General features: G+C 34.4%; 4 protein-coding genes across 6 annotated transcripts; 1 reads left to right on the top strand and 3 right to left on the bottom strand.

The window, feature by feature from the left end:
• Positions 1–642: 642 nt before the first annotated feature.
• On the top strand, positions 643–3,177 carry LOC107946706 (probable serine/threonine-protein kinase PBL19). The gene is made up of 4 exons (XM_016881141.2): positions 643–1,439; positions 1,857–2,114; positions 2,189–2,311; positions 2,519–3,177. The coding sequence occupies exons 1-4, from the start codon at positions 1,080–1,082 to the stop codon at positions 2,936–2,938; spliced, it is 1,161 nt and encodes a 386-aa protein (XP_016736630.1). The 5' UTR covers positions 643–1,079; the 3' UTR covers positions 2,939–3,177.
• A 1,066-nt stretch (positions 3,178–4,243) lies between these two features.
• On the bottom strand, positions 4,244–6,918 carry LOC107946707 (beta-amylase 3, chloroplastic). Of its 2 annotated transcripts, XM_016881143.2 has the most exons (5): positions 6,590–6,873; positions 6,312–6,493; positions 6,010–6,220; positions 5,359–5,469; positions 4,244–5,227 (listed from the first exon to the last, which is right to left on the bottom strand). In XM_016881143.2, the coding sequence occupies exons 1-5, from the start codon at positions 6,827–6,829 to the stop codon at positions 4,445–4,447; spliced, it is 1,527 nt and encodes a 508-aa protein (XP_016736632.2). In that variant the 5' UTR covers positions 6,830–6,873; the 3' UTR covers positions 4,244–4,444. The 2 variants fall into 2 exon arrangements, with proteins under 2 accessions (XP_016736632.2, XP_016736631.2); XM_016881142.2 differs by having other exon boundaries at positions 6,312–6,918.
• Positions 6,919–9,615: 2,697 nt separating this feature from the next.
• On the bottom strand, positions 9,616–12,089 carry LOC121203616 (poly(U)-specific endoribonuclease-A). 2 transcript variants are annotated; one of them, XM_041107349.1, is made up of 5 exons: positions 12,035–12,089; positions 11,866–11,934; positions 10,682–11,293; positions 10,223–10,294; positions 9,616–9,988 (listed from the first exon to the last, which is right to left on the bottom strand). In XM_041107349.1, the coding sequence occupies exons 3-5, from the start codon at positions 11,285–11,287 to the stop codon at positions 9,755–9,757; spliced, it is 912 nt and encodes a 303-aa protein (XP_040963283.1). In that variant the 5' UTR covers positions 11,288–11,293; positions 11,866–11,934; positions 12,035–12,089; the 3' UTR covers positions 9,616–9,754. The 2 variants fall into 2 exon arrangements, with proteins under 2 accessions (XP_040963283.1, XP_040963282.1); XM_041107348.1 differs by lacking the exons at positions 11,866–11,934; positions 12,035–12,089 and adding an exon at positions 11,404–11,738.
• A 6,552-nt stretch (positions 12,090–18,641) lies between these two features.
• Positions 18,642–20,067, bottom strand: LOC107946709 (FCS-Like Zinc finger 2). The gene is made up of 2 exons (XM_016881145.2): positions 19,451–20,067; positions 18,642–19,283 (listed from the first exon to the last, which is right to left on the bottom strand). Exons 1-2 carry the CDS (start codon positions 20,050–20,052, stop codon positions 19,097–19,099), a joined length of 789 nt encoding a protein of 262 aa, XP_016736634.1. The 5' UTR covers positions 20,053–20,067; the 3' UTR covers positions 18,642–19,096.
• Between the last annotated feature and the right edge of the window lie 350 nt (positions 20,068–20,417).

Below are 20,417 nucleotides of genomic sequence, written 5' to 3'. Positions count from 1 at the left end.
TATTTTATTACTAGCGCCAACTTCTTCCCTTCAGAAATGTCAAAACAGTAGTGCTTTAGGGACGCTTTAATAATGCTTAAAAAAATATTTCGAGTTTCAACAATATTTTTTAAAAGAAAAGTTGTGTTAAATAAATTACTTTTCGTTAAAATTTTTTATTTGTCAGAAATATATTTCAAAAGCATATCTAAAAAGTAGAAGTTAAAACTTTTAGTTTTTCATCTCTCAAAAATATTTTTAGTTGTTAATTATTTTTTCAACTCTCTAATAACAGAGTACTTTCCCTTTTTTGGTGTTTAATTACAAATGTGTTAAAATCATTAATTAAAAATAAAAAAATATTTTTTAAAATATTAATTACAAATATTTAAAATATAATTTATATATTCTAATTAATTTTATAAATAATTAATATTTATTACTTAAAAATATTTAAAATTTATATTTCATATATTAAAATATTAACAACAAATTATAATAATTTTTTTATAATCTTACTAAAATATAATAATATTAACTAATTTCAATACTAATCTTTTCAAAACAACTGTACATTTCTACAACATTTTAAAAAAATATTGCCAGTATATTTTTCCTTGAGTGGGCCTTCTTATATTTCTTGATCCCATCTTCTCTCATGTCATTCATGTCCCATCCTTTTCATTGCCTTAATTTCATCTTTTATTCACGCCACTTATTTCATATATTTTTCTCATCTATCCTCACGGTAAAGGAGGATTCAGGTGTATATTTGTCCGGACGGGGTTTATTTTTACTGTTTCTTGTCTGGGTTTCACTTTTCATTGATTGTTTCTACCCTTTGTTGTATTAAAATTCCATCTCTTTATCTTCATTTGTTATATATTTTGCTTTTTCTTCTCCATTTTCCACTCCTAGGCACCAAGACTTTTCTGGGTCCATTTTCTTTCTCTGATTTCTTCCTACTTTTACTCGTTCCTCGTTCAAAATTCAGTTTTTCTCCTTGGGTTCATAAGTCAAATGTGAAGTAAAGGTTGCAACTTGATAGAACAAATTTGAGGGTAACAGGAAAATTTTTTGATTTTGATAAAAACTTAGACATGAAGTGTTTTTCTATCTTCATCAAGGACAAATCAAAGAAGAAGAAAAGAGAATCAAGAACTGCTCCTGAACTGAGAAACCAAAGTAAATCGGATAATTCAGCCCTGAGTCAGACTCGGACATCATCAAGGTCTTTGCCATCTCCAAGGAGCATACCAGAGCTGTACAAAGAAAAAGAGCATAATTTGAGAGTTTTCTCTTTACAAGAGTTGAGGGATGCCACACATGGTTTCAACAAGTTGTTAAAGATCGGTGAGGGTGGTTTTGGGGGTGTTTATAAGGGAAGTATTACTCCTCCAAATGGTCGAGGTGACCCTATAGTTGTTGCTATCAAGAAGCTCAACACCCAGGGTTTACAGGTACTTGCTGCAAAACCATTTTCTTCCTTTAAATTTGTCTGAAAATTCAGCACTGTAATAGTGATCTGAAAATTGAACGTGGATAATGACAATAAATCGTAAAAAAGAGAGAAAATAGAACACATAATTTTAATAGGAAATTGGCTCACACAACTCTTGACTTACACCTCTAAATCTAGTGAATAAGTACTGTTCATGTGCTGTAAGGCTGATTGCAACAATGATTGGACCATGATACTAATAATAATCTTGTAATGATCCAAAATATTTTGATCTCAGACAAAGATACCGTCAGCCATTCTTACTTTGGACCATGAGATGTTTCTCTGTCTGTTTGTCTGTCTAGTAGCTTCCAATATCACTTTATTTTGAGAATCGTTTCTATTTCTTATGGTATTTTGGAGTAACCACATGTAGGGTCATAAGGAATGGCTTGCGGAGGTTCACTTTCTCGGAGTCGTTAACCATCCAAACTTGGTAAAACTTTTAGGATATTGTTCGATAGACGGAGAAAGAGGGATTCATAGGTTGCTGGTGTACGAATACATGCCTAACCGGAGCTTAGAAGAACATCTTTTTAAGAGGACACCAACTTTACCTTGGAAAACAAGGTTAGAGATTATGCTTGGTGCAGCACAAGGCTTGGCTTATCTACATGAGGGATTGGAAGTCAAGGTACATTCCTCTTTTATTCATATCACTTCATTAACGATGGTTATCTCTGATCTGCCTTGTGGCTATTTGTACAGGTGATATATCGAGATTTCAAGTCCTCAAATGTGCTCTTGGACGAAAGTTTTAAGCCAAAGCTCTCAGACTTTGGGCTTGCAAGGGAAGGGCCAACGGGTGATCGTACTCACGTATCCACTGCGGTAAGTAGATACTGAATTCGGACTTAATTCAATGTCTGCGAAGCATCTTCATTGTATCCTTCTTGGTTGGCTCCACTGTTCCGCTTTTCACTGACTGTCAATATCTTTTTAAGTGGTGCATTAGTAGCACTAACATAGCTCTTTAGCGCATTAGGCACTCATTATCACTAGGATACTAAATAAATGGTTTGTTTTCTTTTGTTAAAGGTGGTCGGAACATACGGATATGCTGCCCCAGAATATGTGAAAACAGGCCATCTCACAATTCAAAGTGATATATGGACTTTTGGGGTGGTACTTTATGAGATCCTCACAGGGAGGCGAGCAGTGGAAAGGAACCGGCCAGCATTGGAGCAGAAGCTGTTAGATTGGGTGAAAGAGTTCCCTCCTGATAGTAAAAAGTTCAGGTTGCTAATGGACCCTCGACTTGGTAACAGTTACTCTTTTAGTGCAGCGCAAAAGGTAGGAAAGTTGGCTAATAGCTGCCTAAACAAAAATGCCAAGGAAAGACCAACAATGAGCGAAGTGGTAGAGAGCTTGAAGCAAGCAATACAAGAACCAGGAGGAAGCTCTTCAGCCAACAAGGCTCCTCCTCTTACACCCTCATCGAGAAACGGGGGGAAATAAACATACTTCTGATCTGATGTTTTAGCAGATAACCAATTAAGAAAGCATATATTAGCGACTAAGATGTCTTTTGCTTTTGTTTCACTGGTTTGAACTATGAATCCGTGGATATTTCACTGTGAATGAGAACCCTTTTCTTCATTGAGGTATTGACCATTTGAAGAAATTTTTTAGCATAATGTATGCTTGTAAATTATATCAACCATTATAAGTTGTTATGCATTAAATTGATATTTAAATTTCTTTGTTGATCAAAAAGGCATTGTTTGCTGATATCTTTTTTGTTGGTTGGATTCTCCGTTGGTAAGAAAAAAAAAAAAGGCTTTTATCCAACATTTCGGGCGGCGGCCACTACGGTATTAATTTAGAAAATTATTTTAGGAAATGATCATTGCTCATTTTATTATGGTCAGTCAATTAAAGTTAAAATTGTTTTTTAATATTTAAATATTTAATATTATAATTTTTCTGTTTTTTAAAATTTAAATTTAATGTTTTTATTTTAATAATTTAATTGTTAAGTGATATTTTTTTATTGGCCAAATCATGCCACATGAGGCTTTGTCATTGGCCAAAAATTGGCTTACGGGCTTTTGTTAACAATGGTTACAAAATAGATCAAAAATAGAGAAAATTGATATTTATGGTATCAAATTGAGATAAAAAAAATTAAATACCAAAGTGAAAAAGTGAGTATATTTTAAGGGCAAATCGTGAATTAAGCCAAGAGAAAAAAAAAACATGTTCCGAACAGTCGCGGGAAAGAAATAGAAAACGCAGAAAAAAACCGTCTCATTCAAAGTTCAAACCATTGCCACCGCCGGTGTCTTACTGGTATCAATTGCTTCTCCCTTTCTTTCTATTCACTTGCTCTAGAATCTCTTCCGTTAAAGTTTGATATTTGCTTTTTTGTGTTTTTGGAAGAAAAAAAAACTTTTATTCTGGTATGGATTCATGTTTGGCAGAGACTCGGGTCGTAAAGAACTCGGGGACTTGATCGAAAGTCTTCGCCGTGTTTGATATTTGTTTCTTCTTCTTCTTCTTGGTGAGAGATCCGATTTGAGGATGCTTCTAGGTGGACACAGTATAGGCATGTATCTGTACTTCTATATATTAGCTATTAACTGCTAATTAGGATAGTCTGTTTTTGTTTCCTTTGCGCAACCATAGCCTGAGGTGGTTTGATTTCCTTATTTAACTCATTTATCTGGCAATAATTGAATATGTCCCTCTTAAAGTTGAATATCAAGTATTAATAATGGCATGATTGACATCATTTACTGATTTTGGATGCATGGATTTAAATTGAATGAAATCCTCCATATAATTTATGGAGATGCTATCTTCTCTAGTTTGTTTTTCACCTATCTGCTAGTTTGACATATGATGCAAAAAATTATATTGTATATGGATATAATCTTTGCTCTGTTTTGCTTTTCCTTTTTTTCTAGCTTATACATGATACACTAATTATATACCGTTGTTCATGGACTCTGTACATAGTTTCTATACAAGAGCAACCTCCTTTTTCTCAACAGTCTTGTCTTTGATAAACCCAATGTAAAGGTTTGTTCCTCGGCTGTCACACTCCGAAATCTTTCTACCTCCTTCCGACATGTTCTTCACAAATTCCACCAAATGCCTCCAATTGTCCCCTTCAAACAACCTTTTGTTCATCCTTAAATATGTAAATGCACTCAATCCGTTGCCTGAATCCGATCTACTCGTTGCCAAAACCTGTGCATATGAACCAGCATCATACCTCTCTAGTGCATTTTCTCCGGCAAGTTCGACCCTGGCTATCTTTGTTGCCATTTTTACTTGCCGGACTAATCCCTCGGGTGAACAGTTTGCGTATTCAGGTTGTTCCCCATCTCTCATTTCCATGCAAGTGAAATTGAAAACAACTCCATGTTTACTGAACATTTGTGCTATTGGGAGGTAACCATCATGATGTCTGGTGTTATAGTAACCAGCTGTTAGTTCAGCAGCATGCGACCTTGTTCTGTAATGCCAATGAATTCCAGCAACCTTTGCTGATAGTTTTGCTCCTGTTCCATGGAATGTTCCTTTTGCAGCGGCAAGTATTCGGTCTCCATGCTCGAGTAGCTTCCTTGAGTACCATTCTAGGAAGAACTGTCCGTACTCGGTGTTCCATGTTCCATCCCTTTTGAAAAAGCCAGTTTCTTCAGGAACTTGCTTGTAGTGACCTGAATCATGTGGACCACCTTTTCCCCAGTCTTTTTGCCCGATAGCTTCCGCCGCTGCTTCCAGGGAAGCTCTCATATACTGTAAGTTAAAACATTTAATCTTGTTTAGGAATTAGGAATCAACCATATCTAAGTTTTGATCATTCATGTTATGTGCTATATCTGAAAACATAAATAAAAGAGAAACTTCATTTAGTTCATAAAATTTACCTTATCATAGCACTGAAACTCTCCAATTCCAGGAAATTTCCACGTTCCATTACTTTCCGGATAAGATGGGTATCTCAGTTCCCCACATGGTCCCATCCCCACTTGAATTTCCTGAAATAGAAATTACATTTAGATTTCTGGAGCTTCCAAAAAATAAAATAAAAATAAAAATGACTATCATCATCCACCACTTGAGTAAAGAAACAAAAGTGCCAAAACTTCTATATTTGACATATTTTGGTATTTTAAACATGTTGGGTAGGCGTCTGTGGTCCATCATTTGGATGGATTCTACACTGAAAAATAACATGAATACGAAACGATAACGACGCTTTTGTAGTATCTATTTTCTTTAATCTAAATCTATCTCCTTACATCCATTCATATTCATTCATTTTGTTGCTTGTGATATTTAGCTACAAAGTTTACTTGTTTTCTTTTTCTCCCCAGAATAAGCACAATCAGTTTTATAACAGTTGCCTTTGTGTATGATTGGATCATATAAAACTTAAAATTTATCTGTATTTTCTGTTTTGCCTGTCCTAGATCTTCCAGTAAAGGTAATAACTAGAATTTCATAAGATTTTGGATAAAACTAAGTTCTCCTGTGCTAAACTAGCAGTGGTAGTTTGAGTTTTATAGATGCTATACCACAATAACTCGTCCCAAGTAATCTCTGAACCTCTCACGGAAGCTCCTCATGTAATCTGTGTAAGCTTGAATAGGTGTTCTTCCTCTGAGAACAGGAACTGAGTCACATCCCAAGGAAATGTACTCGGGATTCCTCCGTCCCAATCTATCTGTGTAGACAAGGTCTGGGTTTTTGCTGATTTCTTCAAGCACCCATGGAGGCAATGGGATACTAAACATTCAAGCAGATAAAATTTCAGGTTTATGTACATAAATTTTGTCAGTAGAAGAAAAACCAGAAACACAGGATGTTAAAATAATACCTGCAAGAGTCTCCAACATTGCCGCCACACTGATGAAAAGACATGACAACTTGGAGCTTTAGACCATGTTTTTCAACCATTTTCACAAGCTCAGCATACCCTTCCCAGTTGTAGTTTAAAGGTCCATCTTTCTCTACTAAGCCCCACCAAGCATCAACCATAACCCCTTCGACACCTGCACTCTTTAAGGCCATCAAACTGGCGTTCATTGCCCGTGGCTTATTCAAGCTACCCCCTAGAGTTATTGTGTCTAGTGGCAACATCACATAAACAGGTACCTTTGAGTTATTTTCAGCATGGGAAATTGTTAGACTGTATAACTTCTCGGTTTCCTTGGTCGAGATTTTCCCATGCACCAGCGGTGCTTCCTGCATCGACATCGAATTCCTTGCTCGGATTCGGCAGGATGGCTTCATTTGAGCAAAAGAAATGGAGCCTAAGAAGTCATCAGGAGTTTTGAAGTTGTTGGTTTCTTTGAGTTTGATGAAAGAAGTAGAAGAACGTAATGTTAAGGCCATGTTTTTTTGGTAAATGAAGAGACGGAAAACAGATACTGGAATGAATGAAGATGGGTTACATCCATTTATAAAATGAACCTTGGGTCAGAGCTTTAGAAGGAGAAAATATTGGTGGGCTCCGTTTAGATGGGAAAAAGTGCATAAGATCAAACTAGTCACCTCAACTTTTCAAAGGTCATTATCTAAAACGCGGTCATTCCATGTCCATACTTCACAAAATGGAGATCCTAAAAGTTTTAAGTTCTTAAAGGTCACGAATACCCTCTTTTGGAACAACTGAATGCCTTTGGGTGTAGGTTTTGTTGATTATTTTGCTTATTAAAGGTGGATATATCCACAATTTGGTTGTTCTTTGTTATAGGATAAAAAAGAATATAGCTAACAACAAGTGTTATGTGCAATAGTAAGTAGCAATGGCATACACCAAAGCACACATTGAAATATCTTCAGAAGAGATATTTTGAATCTTGTTAATCGCACAACTCATGGTGAATAAAAAACTTGCTTTAATCAATAGTTTATTCACTTATTCATGGGAATGAAGTGAATTTTCTATATATTTTCTTCAGTTATGTAAAATAATCATACTGGTGATAATAAGTAACTCTTTACAATAAAATTATTAGCTTGGTTGACAACCAAATGATCTAGCAACTTGCAAACCAGTTAGCCTCTAATTTGCATATGAGAATTTTAGTGGCTGACAAGTTAATAGGATTTCAATTTTCATTGGCTTTGGTTGGTTCAGTATAAGAAGATTGGAGAATCCGTTTTCATTTGGAAATGCATGTGGCTGTACTTGAAGTCTGTGCTTTCATTTTTTGTTGGAATTTTCTTTCCATTTACATTGATATATCCAAATGATTTATACTAATATATCATATGCTAAACAGTACTTTAATCAAGCTGTTGAATCAGAATTGTTAAATGTTGCAGATAGGAACAAAATTCGTCCATGTCATCAATACGTGTTGTCTAGCTGGTTTAGCATCCATGTGCATGGAATGAAGAGCTGAATTGGGTTTGAGATTTGAGGAAGGAAACAAATGAAGATGCAAATGCAAGCAATGAGGTGTCAGAGTTGTCGGTGCCAAAGAGGAGACACGTCAATGGCTCATTAAAAGTTTGGCGTTTTGCATGGGGGGGAGATTATTGACTATGAGATTTAGCTATTTTGAGCCAATCAGGTTCTTCAATTCTCATGCTCACCATTTACGTGTGTTTTGTGGAGCAAATTGATAGATATACATATACATGAGGGTTTTGGACAAAAGAAAGAGGGAAAAAACGACCCCATTTCCCTACTGCTTTCACATTTCAAATTTCAAGTAGGGACATTGCTCTTTTCTTTCACAATCAATGCCAACAAGATCCCCCCAGAAATTTCTCAGTTTTTTTAATATGTGATCAGCTTTGGATTATTTTTTTTTGGTGAATATAAAATAAAACATAGAGTTTGCAGAGACTTCAACTAAAACCCCTAACAGAGGTTGTTCAAACAGAACTAAAACATCTTCCTTGCTACGGTCCATTTTTGCAAGAAAATCCGCAACTTTATTTTCATCTCTGAGTACATGTTGGATACGCCATTGTGCTGTCCTTTCCAGTAGCTTTGGATAATTAAGTAACATAAGTTGGTTACCTAATTTCTTTCCTCGTAGAGGACAGTTTTATTAGGTATAGATTTAAGACATTGAACAAACCATCTTTAATTGGAATGTCTCAGAAGTTAACTATTTCAGAAACATATTAAAGCAAAAGGGATGATTTAATGAAATTACACCAGTTTGAAATTGTCATACTGATTTTCATCTCTTTTTGTGATTATTTTGTGTTCGTTGCAACTTTGTGTGCGTGTGTGTGTGTGTTCATCTAACGGCCATAACTTCTTGTGGCATAGTACACTCTTATCAAGATATCAATAGAAAAAGAGGGATAGTTTTCTGTGAAATATTATAAGCAGACAATTGACCTATGAACATGTTGGTGATAAGAAGAGAGTTGCCGTCCTCTCTTTCATGTTAGATATTTCCATTTTAAGTTTTGGGTTCTCAAGAAGCTAGCAATTTGATCTTTTTAACTTAGCTCTATGTATTGTCTCGTAGCACATAGCTCTGGAAAAGAGGGGTTCCTTTATAAATATCTGATGAACCCTCAAAAAGATATTTTCGACCAACGCTGATAATGGCTGCTTAGGATATTTTTCCATCTGCATATAATATATAGATGGCACAGAACGATTGATTCCTTTTAATGATACAGAAAGAATCCATGACATCATTTTCACAAGTCAATTCCCCCCCCCCCCACTTGATCAAACAACACCCTAAGGCCCTTCTCTAATCAATCTTCACCAACACAAATTTGAGAATTATCATTTGAATGACAAATGAAAACAACAATAAAGAAGAATGAAGAAGAAGAAGAAGAAACAAACAGGTGCAGCTGATGACTACAAATGAGTGTGAAAGGGTGAGGCCAAAGTCTCCTTTAGTTATTTCCATTTTACCAACAATCATGTCTTTGGCCATTAACTTCTAAGCCTAAGGGTGGAACACTGTCAAGACCAAGCTCGAAATTTGTTTTGCTCGAAGCAATTTTGTTGAAATCTTAGGCAGAAATTCTCCAAACCAGTAACTCAAACACATGGTAAACTCACTAGTTCAGAACTATATGCAGATTTTGATTCCTCAATCATCATAAAGATTAAGCTATAGGGGAATGCATATCAACATAGCATGTAAGTTTTACACATATCATAATTATCAATTTTGTAAGTTAAAAGATCCAAGTAAAAGATATGTTATGATATATCATAAACTAATGCTAGACAGGAACATGAACATGAACATGAACATGATATCTATAGTGTTTCTGTAGCTTCTGGATAATAATAATAATAATAATAACACACAGAGCTGAAAATCAACATTCTGCTATTGGAAATACAGAACCGATTTTATTTCCAAATCGGTAGCACTTGATGTTCACAGAGTATGGACCCAGCTGTACATAGTTATCCTCTCCACCCACGAAGAAACACAGAGTATAGAGAGCAATTTCAAACTCAGGACTCACCCCAACCAATGTACTTGACACGGATTTAAGAACCCCATTCCATTCGAACTGAACTGTAAGCAACTGTGTCTCGGAGTCAGGCTGCAAAAGAAACACATGCAGAGTGATATTAAATATTGAAAGTGGGTGTGAACAACGTTTTCCTCCTAGCTCAACCTAATATTATTAACTACAATGATCTAGAACTTCAATTCTTTATCAAATTTGATTACAAAGAACTTTCTTCTTTTTCTTCCATGTATTGCAAAACTTAGAAGAGTGCATAAAATGCAGTAGATGCAGAGAGAAACAGAAACAAGTCAAACTGAGACTTACAGTTTCCCCACGTCTTCGGGGTAATATATAACCATGATAATCAACACATCCTTTTGCTTCTTCTAGGTAAAACTGGAAAACGTAATATAGGATTAGCAATACACATCTACTACATGGCACCTAAATATCAACTTCTGAAAACAAAAATGTATTAAGGTATGCTTGTGACAAGGGTTGGCAACATATTAAAATACTAGCAAGTAGAAATTGATATTTTAAATACTTCAGACGTAAAGAGGATATAATTATCACCAACGCATTGCAACCAACACTTCAAAAATTTAATGAACCTTTTCCATTTTGCTCCATCAGATGTAAATGAAAAGTTTTTCTAAGAACAGCATTATATTTCAGAATTGCTTCCAGACAACTCGATGGTATAAAATAAACCAGGTCATGAACTAATGATTGCAGTAACCTAGTTGAATTGACAAACAATTAAAAGATACATTAACACACCTGAAGCCAATTGTGGAAGCCACTAACTTCTTGCTCACAATGTTGCTTGATTTCCCCAACAAAAACATGTTCAAAAGCAGAAGAGGAACCAGATGTACCTCCTCGACCATAAAGATCAAACCATAGGCTTGTCAACATTCTTTTGAAATCTTGATAGTTTTCAGATACAATGCCCTTCCGAGACAGGTACTTGTGAAGATATTTAATAGGCGCAGTTCTACTGATTTCTTCTATAAATGCAGCCTGCTCTTGTTTCTCCTCAGATGTAACAACTTCCTTGCACCCAGCATTTGGGTTGTAATTATCCAAGAGAGAACAAAAACGAGCAAATGTAGGTTTTGTTCTAAAAATGTCCTCATCAACATAACAAAATAGGCTTCCTTCTGCCATATCTTCCTTCTGGAAAACCTTCTTCCCTTCACCACAGTCAATTTGATAATCCTTTCCAGGTTCCAGACGGTTTAAATCAAGTTGCCACAGCCTGTTGCAAGCTTGCAAAAAGTCAGCAAGTTCCTCTTCTGAAGGTTCGATGCTAGTACCAGTTCCAACCTCATCAGAGTATTCTTGCTCACTAGGAGGTCGTTTATACCCTTGCCAGTGATCCATATTAACCTGCAAATGTTTCATTCATAAAAATATTAAACACGGTGGTTCAAACAGAACAAAACAGAGAATGATCACAGAACCCCCAGATAAAACAAATAGAAGTCATCTACACATGCCATAGCTGACAAAAGGGTATTTCCCAGTGCACAAGGTTCCCTGCTTTGTGAGGGTTGGGGAAGCCATTTATCTTACGCAGCATTTCCCTGCTTTTTTCACTACTTGGATCCATGACCTTCCAGTTACCAAGGATCAAGTTCACATTGCTACCAAGGCTCGCCCTCACAAAGTTGATAATGGTTAAAAATATTGGAGAGAAAAACTAGTAAGGAATGAAGTAAATACCAACCTACCTAATGCAAATAAATCTAATGTCATTGTGCTACTGCTATATTATACATCAAACATCTACACGTTTCTAACAAAAATATAACACAATTCGTTCAACTTAAAAGAAATGTAAATCTAAAACCATATAATAAATTGAAATGAGAGAAACGACACCAAGATGGCAACTGCATTAGAATTTCTCAGTTTAAAACTTGAGATATCAAAAAAACAGAGAAAGAATAGTGACGCACCTTTTGTGGCCGTCTTCGAGGCTTTTTGCCAACAGTTTCCCAGCCATCATTATTCTCCTCTTCTTGCTCCTGTATGCGAAATTTGGGGTAAGTCAGTGCATACACAAATATAGATTTTACTAAAACAAAGAAAAAAGTATAGACCAGTAAATCAAAAGCAAGAGGCAACCTTTCTGTTCCACTTATTTTGGTTATAACCATGTCGTCGCTCATCACCTTCATTTTTTCATATCCCCCATACTCGGTCTGCATTAGAGGTTTATAGATATTTGATAATAAACCGCATTCAGATTTAGGGTAACGATCAAAATTTCAAATATCCAACCCAAAAGAACAAAGAGCAAGTGAATCTATACAACTCTTAAGAATTGTACCCATGAAATTTTCGAAATTTACCTTGTGGGTCCTCCCCGAAGGTCTTGAACCCGAACCCTGCCATTGGCTCTGCACCTACGAAATCAATAAAATTCCCAAATTAACAATAAAACAATGAACCACCACTTCAACGTGCTCCAATTTCAGATACAAGAGACAATATTCATCAAAATAAACGGAAAACCTGTTTTTCGTGATACTGATCCCCTGACACCACCTGCGAACATTATCAAACTCAATCAGCAATTTTTTTTCTTTTTAACTATGATATAACATAAGAAATCAAAAGATCAGAGGAAGAAATCCAAACTAACCTGCGCCCAACTGGATCTGGAGCGTTCATCTCGTTGGTGTTCCTGATCCCCTGACACCGCCTGCGAACATTATCAAACTCAATCAGCAATTTTTTTTCTTTTTTAACCAAGATATAACATAAGAATCAAAAGATGAGAAGAAGAAATCCAAACTAACCTGCGCCGAACTGGATCTGGAGCGTTCATCTTGAGACTCATTATCTCCCTCGTGGCCAATAGCGACGTCCAGTAAACCCTTGATCAGTCCGTCCATATGTGAACAAAATAAGTGAAGCGAGGGAAATGAGAAACTGCGATGTGATCTGATCTAAGAAGGTAGAAGATTTTTTCTAACTTCCGTTTTTAAGCGGGTAATGTGAACCTCAAGTTTGCCGACGAGCTTCCACCATACACCTCATGCCACGTGGATGGCCTTAACTGTTTCAACTGTTATTTTGTGACCATTCTCTTAAATTCTCACCAGCTTCCCCACTAATATTTTACAAGGTAAATATTTTATTAGTGGTAAAATTCTCATAGAGGCCTTATTCTTCTACTTGGATTACATTTTACCTCTCTACTAAAAAATGGGCAAATTAGTGTCTATATATTATATCGAAGAGCAAACTACTCTTTCTGTTAAAAAATTATCTATTTTTGCTATTAAAAATTGGTTTTTATATGTCAGTATGAGGTATATGTGGTATGTCACGTGTGATTGTCTGTTTATTTCATCAGCAATATCGATTTTTAACAGTAGAAATTGATGAAATTTTTAACAAAAACAACTAATTTTCTCTTTAATTTAATTTACAAAGACTAATTTACTCATTTTTGAATGAATGAATAAAATACAATTTGAACCTTAATATAAGATATTGGAAAGTACTTTTACCTTTTATTGGTTTTGCAAAATAATTTTCCACAAGATGGATTTGTTTTATAGAAGAGATGCCAGCACACCAGCCCATTTATAAAAAGAAAAAATTAAGTAAACAATTAATGTTTGAGAAAAAGAGATCATGTCTAAGCTAATCACGTCTTTGCTTAACCGCGTATGCCTTTTTTTTTAGTAGTTTTTTTATTTTTTGTTTTATGGTATATATTTAGAGTGGTATTAGTGCAGATTTGGATAGGTAATGTGGTGCGTATAATTTATTTTTTATTTTACGCTATAGTATCTAATTTAATTGTTATCCTTATTTTTACACTAATCGTAGATAAACGCGTCGCCTATCTAAACCCACCTTGAATAATATATATATTTTTAAATGTAATGTGTCTTATCACTCTACTAAAAATTTATTGGTATTTAATTATACTTTATTATCTTATTTTATATTTATTTTAGTTTATATTAGAATATATTTTATTTTCAACTCAACTATACTTGGTATCGTTTTATTTTTTTTTTTATTTGTATTTGTAGTTATTTGGATAATATATAATTGTGTTTATACTTATAAACTTGCGTTAAGAAAAACAATATATGTTATAATTAAAAAATTCCTTTTGAAATGTATATGTACACGAGGTTTTTAATCCATTCCGCATGCGATGGTCGTGAGGGATGTTTGCTGTCTTAGGTCGGAAAGGGAAAGATAAAATTTAATGTTGATGGGCCACTTTTGCTCACAATGGGGGTATGGGATGGGTGGTGGTTGTGCGAAATAATGCAGGTGACTTCATGCAATGTATTTCGGGTTTTATGGAGAGTACTCTTGTAATAGCTCGATTTTAGGCCTAGTCGGAACAGTAGTTTCGGGACCACAAATCCGACGAGAAAAAAAATGTAATGGCCTGAATTTTCAGAGGTGTCGGAACGATGATTCGAGATCATTAAATTCGATAAATGGGTAGAAAATATTATTAATTTAGTAAGTATAAGTTAAGTGTGAAGTTAGGAAAATTTTTAAAATAGTGAATAGTGGTCTAGAAATAAATATTAAAATAATTAGAATCAAAATGAGGTATCAAGACCTCGGGGATTTTAAACCGAGCCATAAATATTTTTATAAATATTTGTGGAGTGTTAAAAAGTTAGTATTAAAGTTTCGTTAAGAAATTTTAAAGTTCCGATAATTAATTGAACAAAAAGGACTAAATTGTAACAAATGCAAAATTTTGGGAAATGATTAAATAGCTTAAATGATAAAAGGAAGATGGCTTAAAAAGGCAAATAGGCCCAATGTCTATTTGGGCTGGACGGCAAAGGCATGAAATCAGCAAGAAAGTAAGAAGAATTAAGGGCAAAATTGGAATATTGCAAAATTTGCTTAATAAAGTTAGGACCAAAGTAGAATTATCTAGATTTCTCTTCATTTTTTTCTGAATTCTCATCAGCTAAAACACCATGGAAGGGCTTCTTCAAGCTGGTTCTTCATATTTTTATTACGAGTAAGTTCAATTCTTGACTATTTCTTGAAATTTTTGTATTTTTATGACTTTTACAACTAGGCTCACTTGTTAAATTCATTAGTTTTTGATTTTATGAAAGAAGTTGAAAGTTGATATGAATATGTGCTGGAATTATATGATGATTTAGTATGAAATTAGAGCTTTAAATTGTTCATATGCTGATTTTATTGAAAGAATTGAACAGAAAGTGAATGTTTGGGACCTAATAGTAAAAGAGTTTGAAGATAGAGTTATATGTGGAAATTCTGAATTTCAATAGTTGTGTAACAACTTATAATGTCTAGGTAAAGTATTAATTGAGAAAATTAGTTTAATTGAGGGGTTAATTGAGAAAGGACCGAATTGTATAAACTGTGAAATTTGGGGCAAAATGGAAATCAACATTTTGCACTAAAGCAGTTTTGGACAGCAGCAGTAGTCTAACTTTCAAAAATCACCAAAAATTTTATAGATTGAATTAGAGGATGAATAAAATATGAAACTAAATTTTATTGAGTCTAGTTTCTTATAAAAGAAACGGTGTGAGCAATGGAATTGTAAATCATGCGATATAATAGATTTTGTGAGATAAGGTCAGAATGAATTCGGGTTCCCCTGTTCTGATTTTGGAAAATCATTAAAAATTGTACAAAAACTATTATGAGTTATAATTTATATGGTTAGAATCCTTAATGAGTCTATTTTTAGAAGAAACAAATGAAAACATCATCCGAATTCTGTACAATGAGATAATTCATTTTTAGTGAAGAGTGGTAAGAACTGTCAGACAGCGAAACAGGGGAAACTTTAAAGAATAAACTGTACTATTTGGCTGAACCAAAAATTCTAAAAATTTCATGGTATGAAGATATGTGGGTGTAGTTTCAGGGAAAATTAACGGATCTTAATTTGGAGCTCTGTAGCTCCGGATAAAAATAATTTAGTGACTCTGACTCGGATAAACAGTTTTGAATATACATGTGAGTGAATAGTGAAATTATAGCTAATGTTGTTTAAGTGTGTTATACACATTAAGGATGTGGAATGGAGAGGGGGAGGAGGAAAATTGGGAAATATATGAATGATTTGTGTATAATTGGTCATATGCTTGATTTTAATTGATAAATGATGAAATAGAAATGATGCTTATATTTGTGCATTATTGGTCATGGTTTAAGCTCATGTGTGAAAATAAAAGTTTCATAGTATGTGTGTATGGTATATTCGGTATATGATTTGGCATGAAATAATGTCATGAATGGTTTATGAATTAACACATGTGGTAAGTCTGATACATGAATAAATGTTGTGCTCATCCATGCTTATAATGCTTATGCTATACGTGTATTTGGCTAACATATTTGGTGTATATGCTTAGGCTTTGGCCAAGTAGTGGCTATATTATGTCACGTTAAATTTATAAATTATGCATTGAAATGGTTTATCGTGTGGTTAGTTCCAAAAAGAGTTATGTTTAAATACACTAGCTTGCGACTATGGTTGAATGATGTGTTTATATCTTGAGTGATGTGCATAGAAAACGAGTGTGGAAAGATAATGAAAAGTAAGTTCATATGGCTGAATTTTTATGATTAATTGTTAATGTGGAAATGATATATTGTATAAATTTGTATATTGTTACTGAGCTATGATTATGGTAAAAATGAGAGGAAGATGAGATTGTTAGTTCAAATTAAGGGATAAGCAGGATGGAGTACACATGTTTGGCAACCAACGACGAATTGACGGATAAGCCCATGGTGGATCCATGGCAATGTGTGAAAAGTAGGTATGGTGTTTCGGTGAAGAAAACCATACTGAGTTATGAAAAGTAGGTATGGTGTTTCAGTGAAGAAAACCATACTGAGTTGTTAAAAGTAGGTATGGTGTTTTGGTAAAGAAAACCATACTGAGTTGTGAAAAGTAGGTATGGTATTTCCGTGAAGAAAACCATACTGAGTTATAGTAATGTGAAATATTCAAGCAAATCGTGGCACCAAGCAAACGATGTACTCAAATCCGTAAGATGATCCTTAATTTGACAAGTATTTGTAGTACAATTGAAGCTAAATGTTAGAATATAAGTTGACATCTGATATTGAGCTAGATTGGATAAATTCATTATTTGAGATTGTGGTTGGCAGGAAATGTTATATTATATATATTATGAAGAATTATAAAAATATGTTAATAATTTTGAAAGTTTTAATTTAGATGAAATTTCATAACTCGGTTAAATACGTCTACAAGTGTATGTGTTTTGGTAATGCCTCGTACCCTATTCCGGTGTTGGATACGGGTAAGGGGTGTTACAACTCTTGATCCTTTTTTGTCAAAAATTCTTGTTGTGAGGGAAGCTCTTTCTTGCTTCAAGTCCATTTAGACAATGTTGTAATAGAGACTGATAGTCGAGGGTTTTGACGAACTTTTCACCATGCTTATGTGGATGCCTCTAATTTTGAATTATTATTAAAGGACTGGATTCGACTTTGCTTTTCAATTCTTTTCCTTCTTTTCGTTTTGTAAAGATACTAATAAGACTGCTCATGTTTTGACAAGAGGGTTTTGTTGATAATAAACTACATGGATTACACTATTTGTCCTTCTACTATTGTTAGTATTGTTAACGCTGAGAAATTATCGAGATTGGAGATTATACTTCTTATTTTTATTATTGTTTTACTTTATCGGGTTTTTTTCCTATCAGTTCATCTTATTTTTAAAAAATCAATTGAATTAAGTCATCTAATCAAATGACACTAAATTTAGTTAAAATTTTTATTATAGTATAAATCCATCTAATTCATACCAAAGCCAACTAAAAATCATAGTACATCGTAAAGTTTCTTCCACATGATAAAACCATTTTGTACATCCTCACATTGTCTTGAAACTTAAAAAGAGTATTTCCATTACCTCACATGACACCTTAAACTTGATTGCGAGATCCAATTAAAATAATTCTGGCTACATGTTTTTTGACTAGATTTACTATGAAAATAAAGGCATCATGGCAGAACCATTGGATTCATGGACTTGTATATCATTAATCCCTTGGGTTGGCCCCTACAAAATCCATGTTATTTTTACCTTAGAGCTAAGGCTTTAGAGTTCAGTTTAGACCCTCCTAAATGTAAAGCCCAACCCTAAATTCCTCACTCTCAGCTCTTTGGTGTGATGATACTAAATGTTCAGTCTTGTGTCCATCACTCAAAACAATGGCTCCAATCACTTCTGGTTGAACTGGGATTACTTAAAACTCATCACCATTTACCCCTTTAGCCTTGTTCAGTAATCATCTCGACTTCTGGCCTTTAGTTCATCAATTCCCACACAGATCTTTGGTAGTGGTCTCTAGAAATCTCAACCATCCACCCACCTATTTCCCTATTCTTCAACATTCCAACATAAAAGTAAAAATATGTGCTTTACACATCCAATACAATTAGGTCCAAAATGGTCCCAAAAAGTTGAAAGAAGAAATTCCAATTGATGATGAAGCCTCAGCCATTGTTTCCCTGGTGGGAACTCTGGCTGTGGCAGTGACACCCACCAATTCTGATATAGGAAGCAATGCTTTTTTACCAGAAAAAGTAACCCACTTTTTCCTTCTTTCTCCATATTCCCACTTCACCCTTTCAACTTAAGATGCCTCAATAGGTTAAAAAAAGATGAGCAAGTGCAATAATAAATAAACTTAACAATGAAATAGAAAAACAAAATCAACAGCTTTTTCAGTAAGTTCCATTTATGTCATTTTCATTAAACATTAGTGATACTGAAAATAGAAATGAAAAAAAACAGTTCTCATCATTCTTCGTGATGCATTAACATTTCTTAAGAACCCAAAACAAAAATCAGTAATTAACCCCCAAAAAACCCCAAAAAGAAAAAGGGAGCCATATCATAGAGTAGATCCTGGGCAGGCTAATTTCATATCCTCATATAGATATAACATTCACAGAGCTAGAACTATAGCAGTATGTTTTATAAAGGGGATAACAAACCACTCAAAATATAGATTTCTTCATCCTCTCCTCTCTCCTTGGCCCTTTTCTTCATTGATGATCTCCACCACCTTTCCCTTCTCTTCTTTTTTTTTTTTTTGAACTATTCATATATATATATGGTAGATATGTTTTTGTTTATTTCCTTTGTGGTGTGATTTAAGCAGCTGCAACTGTGCTAGTTCGAATAGAGTAACCTTGAGCTTCATTCGGAGATGTAGACTCCCTTTGGCTCTTCTTTCTCATAGCTTTCACTGAGGAAGAAAGGTTCATGTCCTTTTCTTTAGCTTCATCTATCTCGATTTGTTCTTGTCTGCAGTCTTCACTGCAGAAAGGTGTGTCCCCTCTGCAAAAAAAACCAAACACCAATCAGCAAAAACCAAATCTGTCTACTAGACTTGTAAGAAAAATCTTAAGGGGAAAATTCATTAAGCAAATATGCATAGAAAGATCCAATCCGCCTTCCCAAAATTCTGATCTTTCTTTCTAAGAGACTGAAAATTAAGGACGAACCTGTACATGAAGATGTCACGGTTACACCCAAGAGGCTTCTTGCAAAGAAAGCAAACATCCAAGAAATAGGGTTGATGAACGTCTTCAAATCTGGCATCATAAAAGCGAGCAGGCCTCGGAGAAGAAACTGAACCAGAAGAAGATGACGAAGAAAAAGAAGATAGATTCCTCAAACTACTCCTTCTAGAGTAACAAAGAGGTCTTGAAAGAAACCCATTTTGGTTAACCTTTTGGTAATGGCTTCCTGAATATCCAGCCTCCATATCTACAATGGAAGCCAATCCATCATCTTCTTGGATGAAACAAGTCCTCCTTGAAGGTCCTGAAGACTCCATTTGTATTTTCTCTCTGTTGGAGGCTTGGCCTTTAGAGATCCTTGAAGGAAATCGGAAAATGAAAGGGTGAAGAGAAGGAAGAAGACGAGTGGGGGAAGAAATTAAGGGTAGAATTTTATAGGGGGAAGGCTTTGTTCTTTGTTGGGAGGGAAAATACCTTAAAAAGAAATTATAAACAGCGGCAGGTTTTAGGAGTCCGTGCAAGTGAATCCATTGGATCAAAATACCTGCATCTCCAAGTTTGTGATTATTTCCGGTTATTGCCATTCATTTAGATTCATAATTACTATGATGCCATTGGGTTGAGAAAAAAAATTAAAAAATCCTAGAAATTTTCTATAAATATTTAGATACTAGGGGAAACAATACACAACTGCAATAAATCATAGAATTATGAAAATATTTTATGAATAATGTAAAATTTTATGGTAAAGCCAATTAAAAGAATTTGGTCTAATAATACATAGTTAAATAGGTTTATTGCATAAAAATAGTAAATATTAATCAAAGATATATATACATATAATTTTCAGATTTTTCTTAACGGTTAAGAACTATTATTTTTCATATAATCATCTCCCATTCCCCAGATATAATGTATTGTTTTTTAATAAAAATATTACAAAAATAAA

This window comes from Gossypium hirsutum, chromosome D12, assembly GCF_007990345.1.
Source record: "Gossypium hirsutum isolate 1008001.06 chromosome D12, Gossypium_hirsutum_v2.1, whole genome shotgun sequence".
Classification (NCBI taxonomy): Eukaryota; Viridiplantae; Streptophyta; class Magnoliopsida; order Malvales; family Malvaceae; genus Gossypium; species Gossypium hirsutum.
Note: the sequence above shows the minus strand (reverse complement) of the source record. Positions and strands in the feature narration are given on the sequence as shown.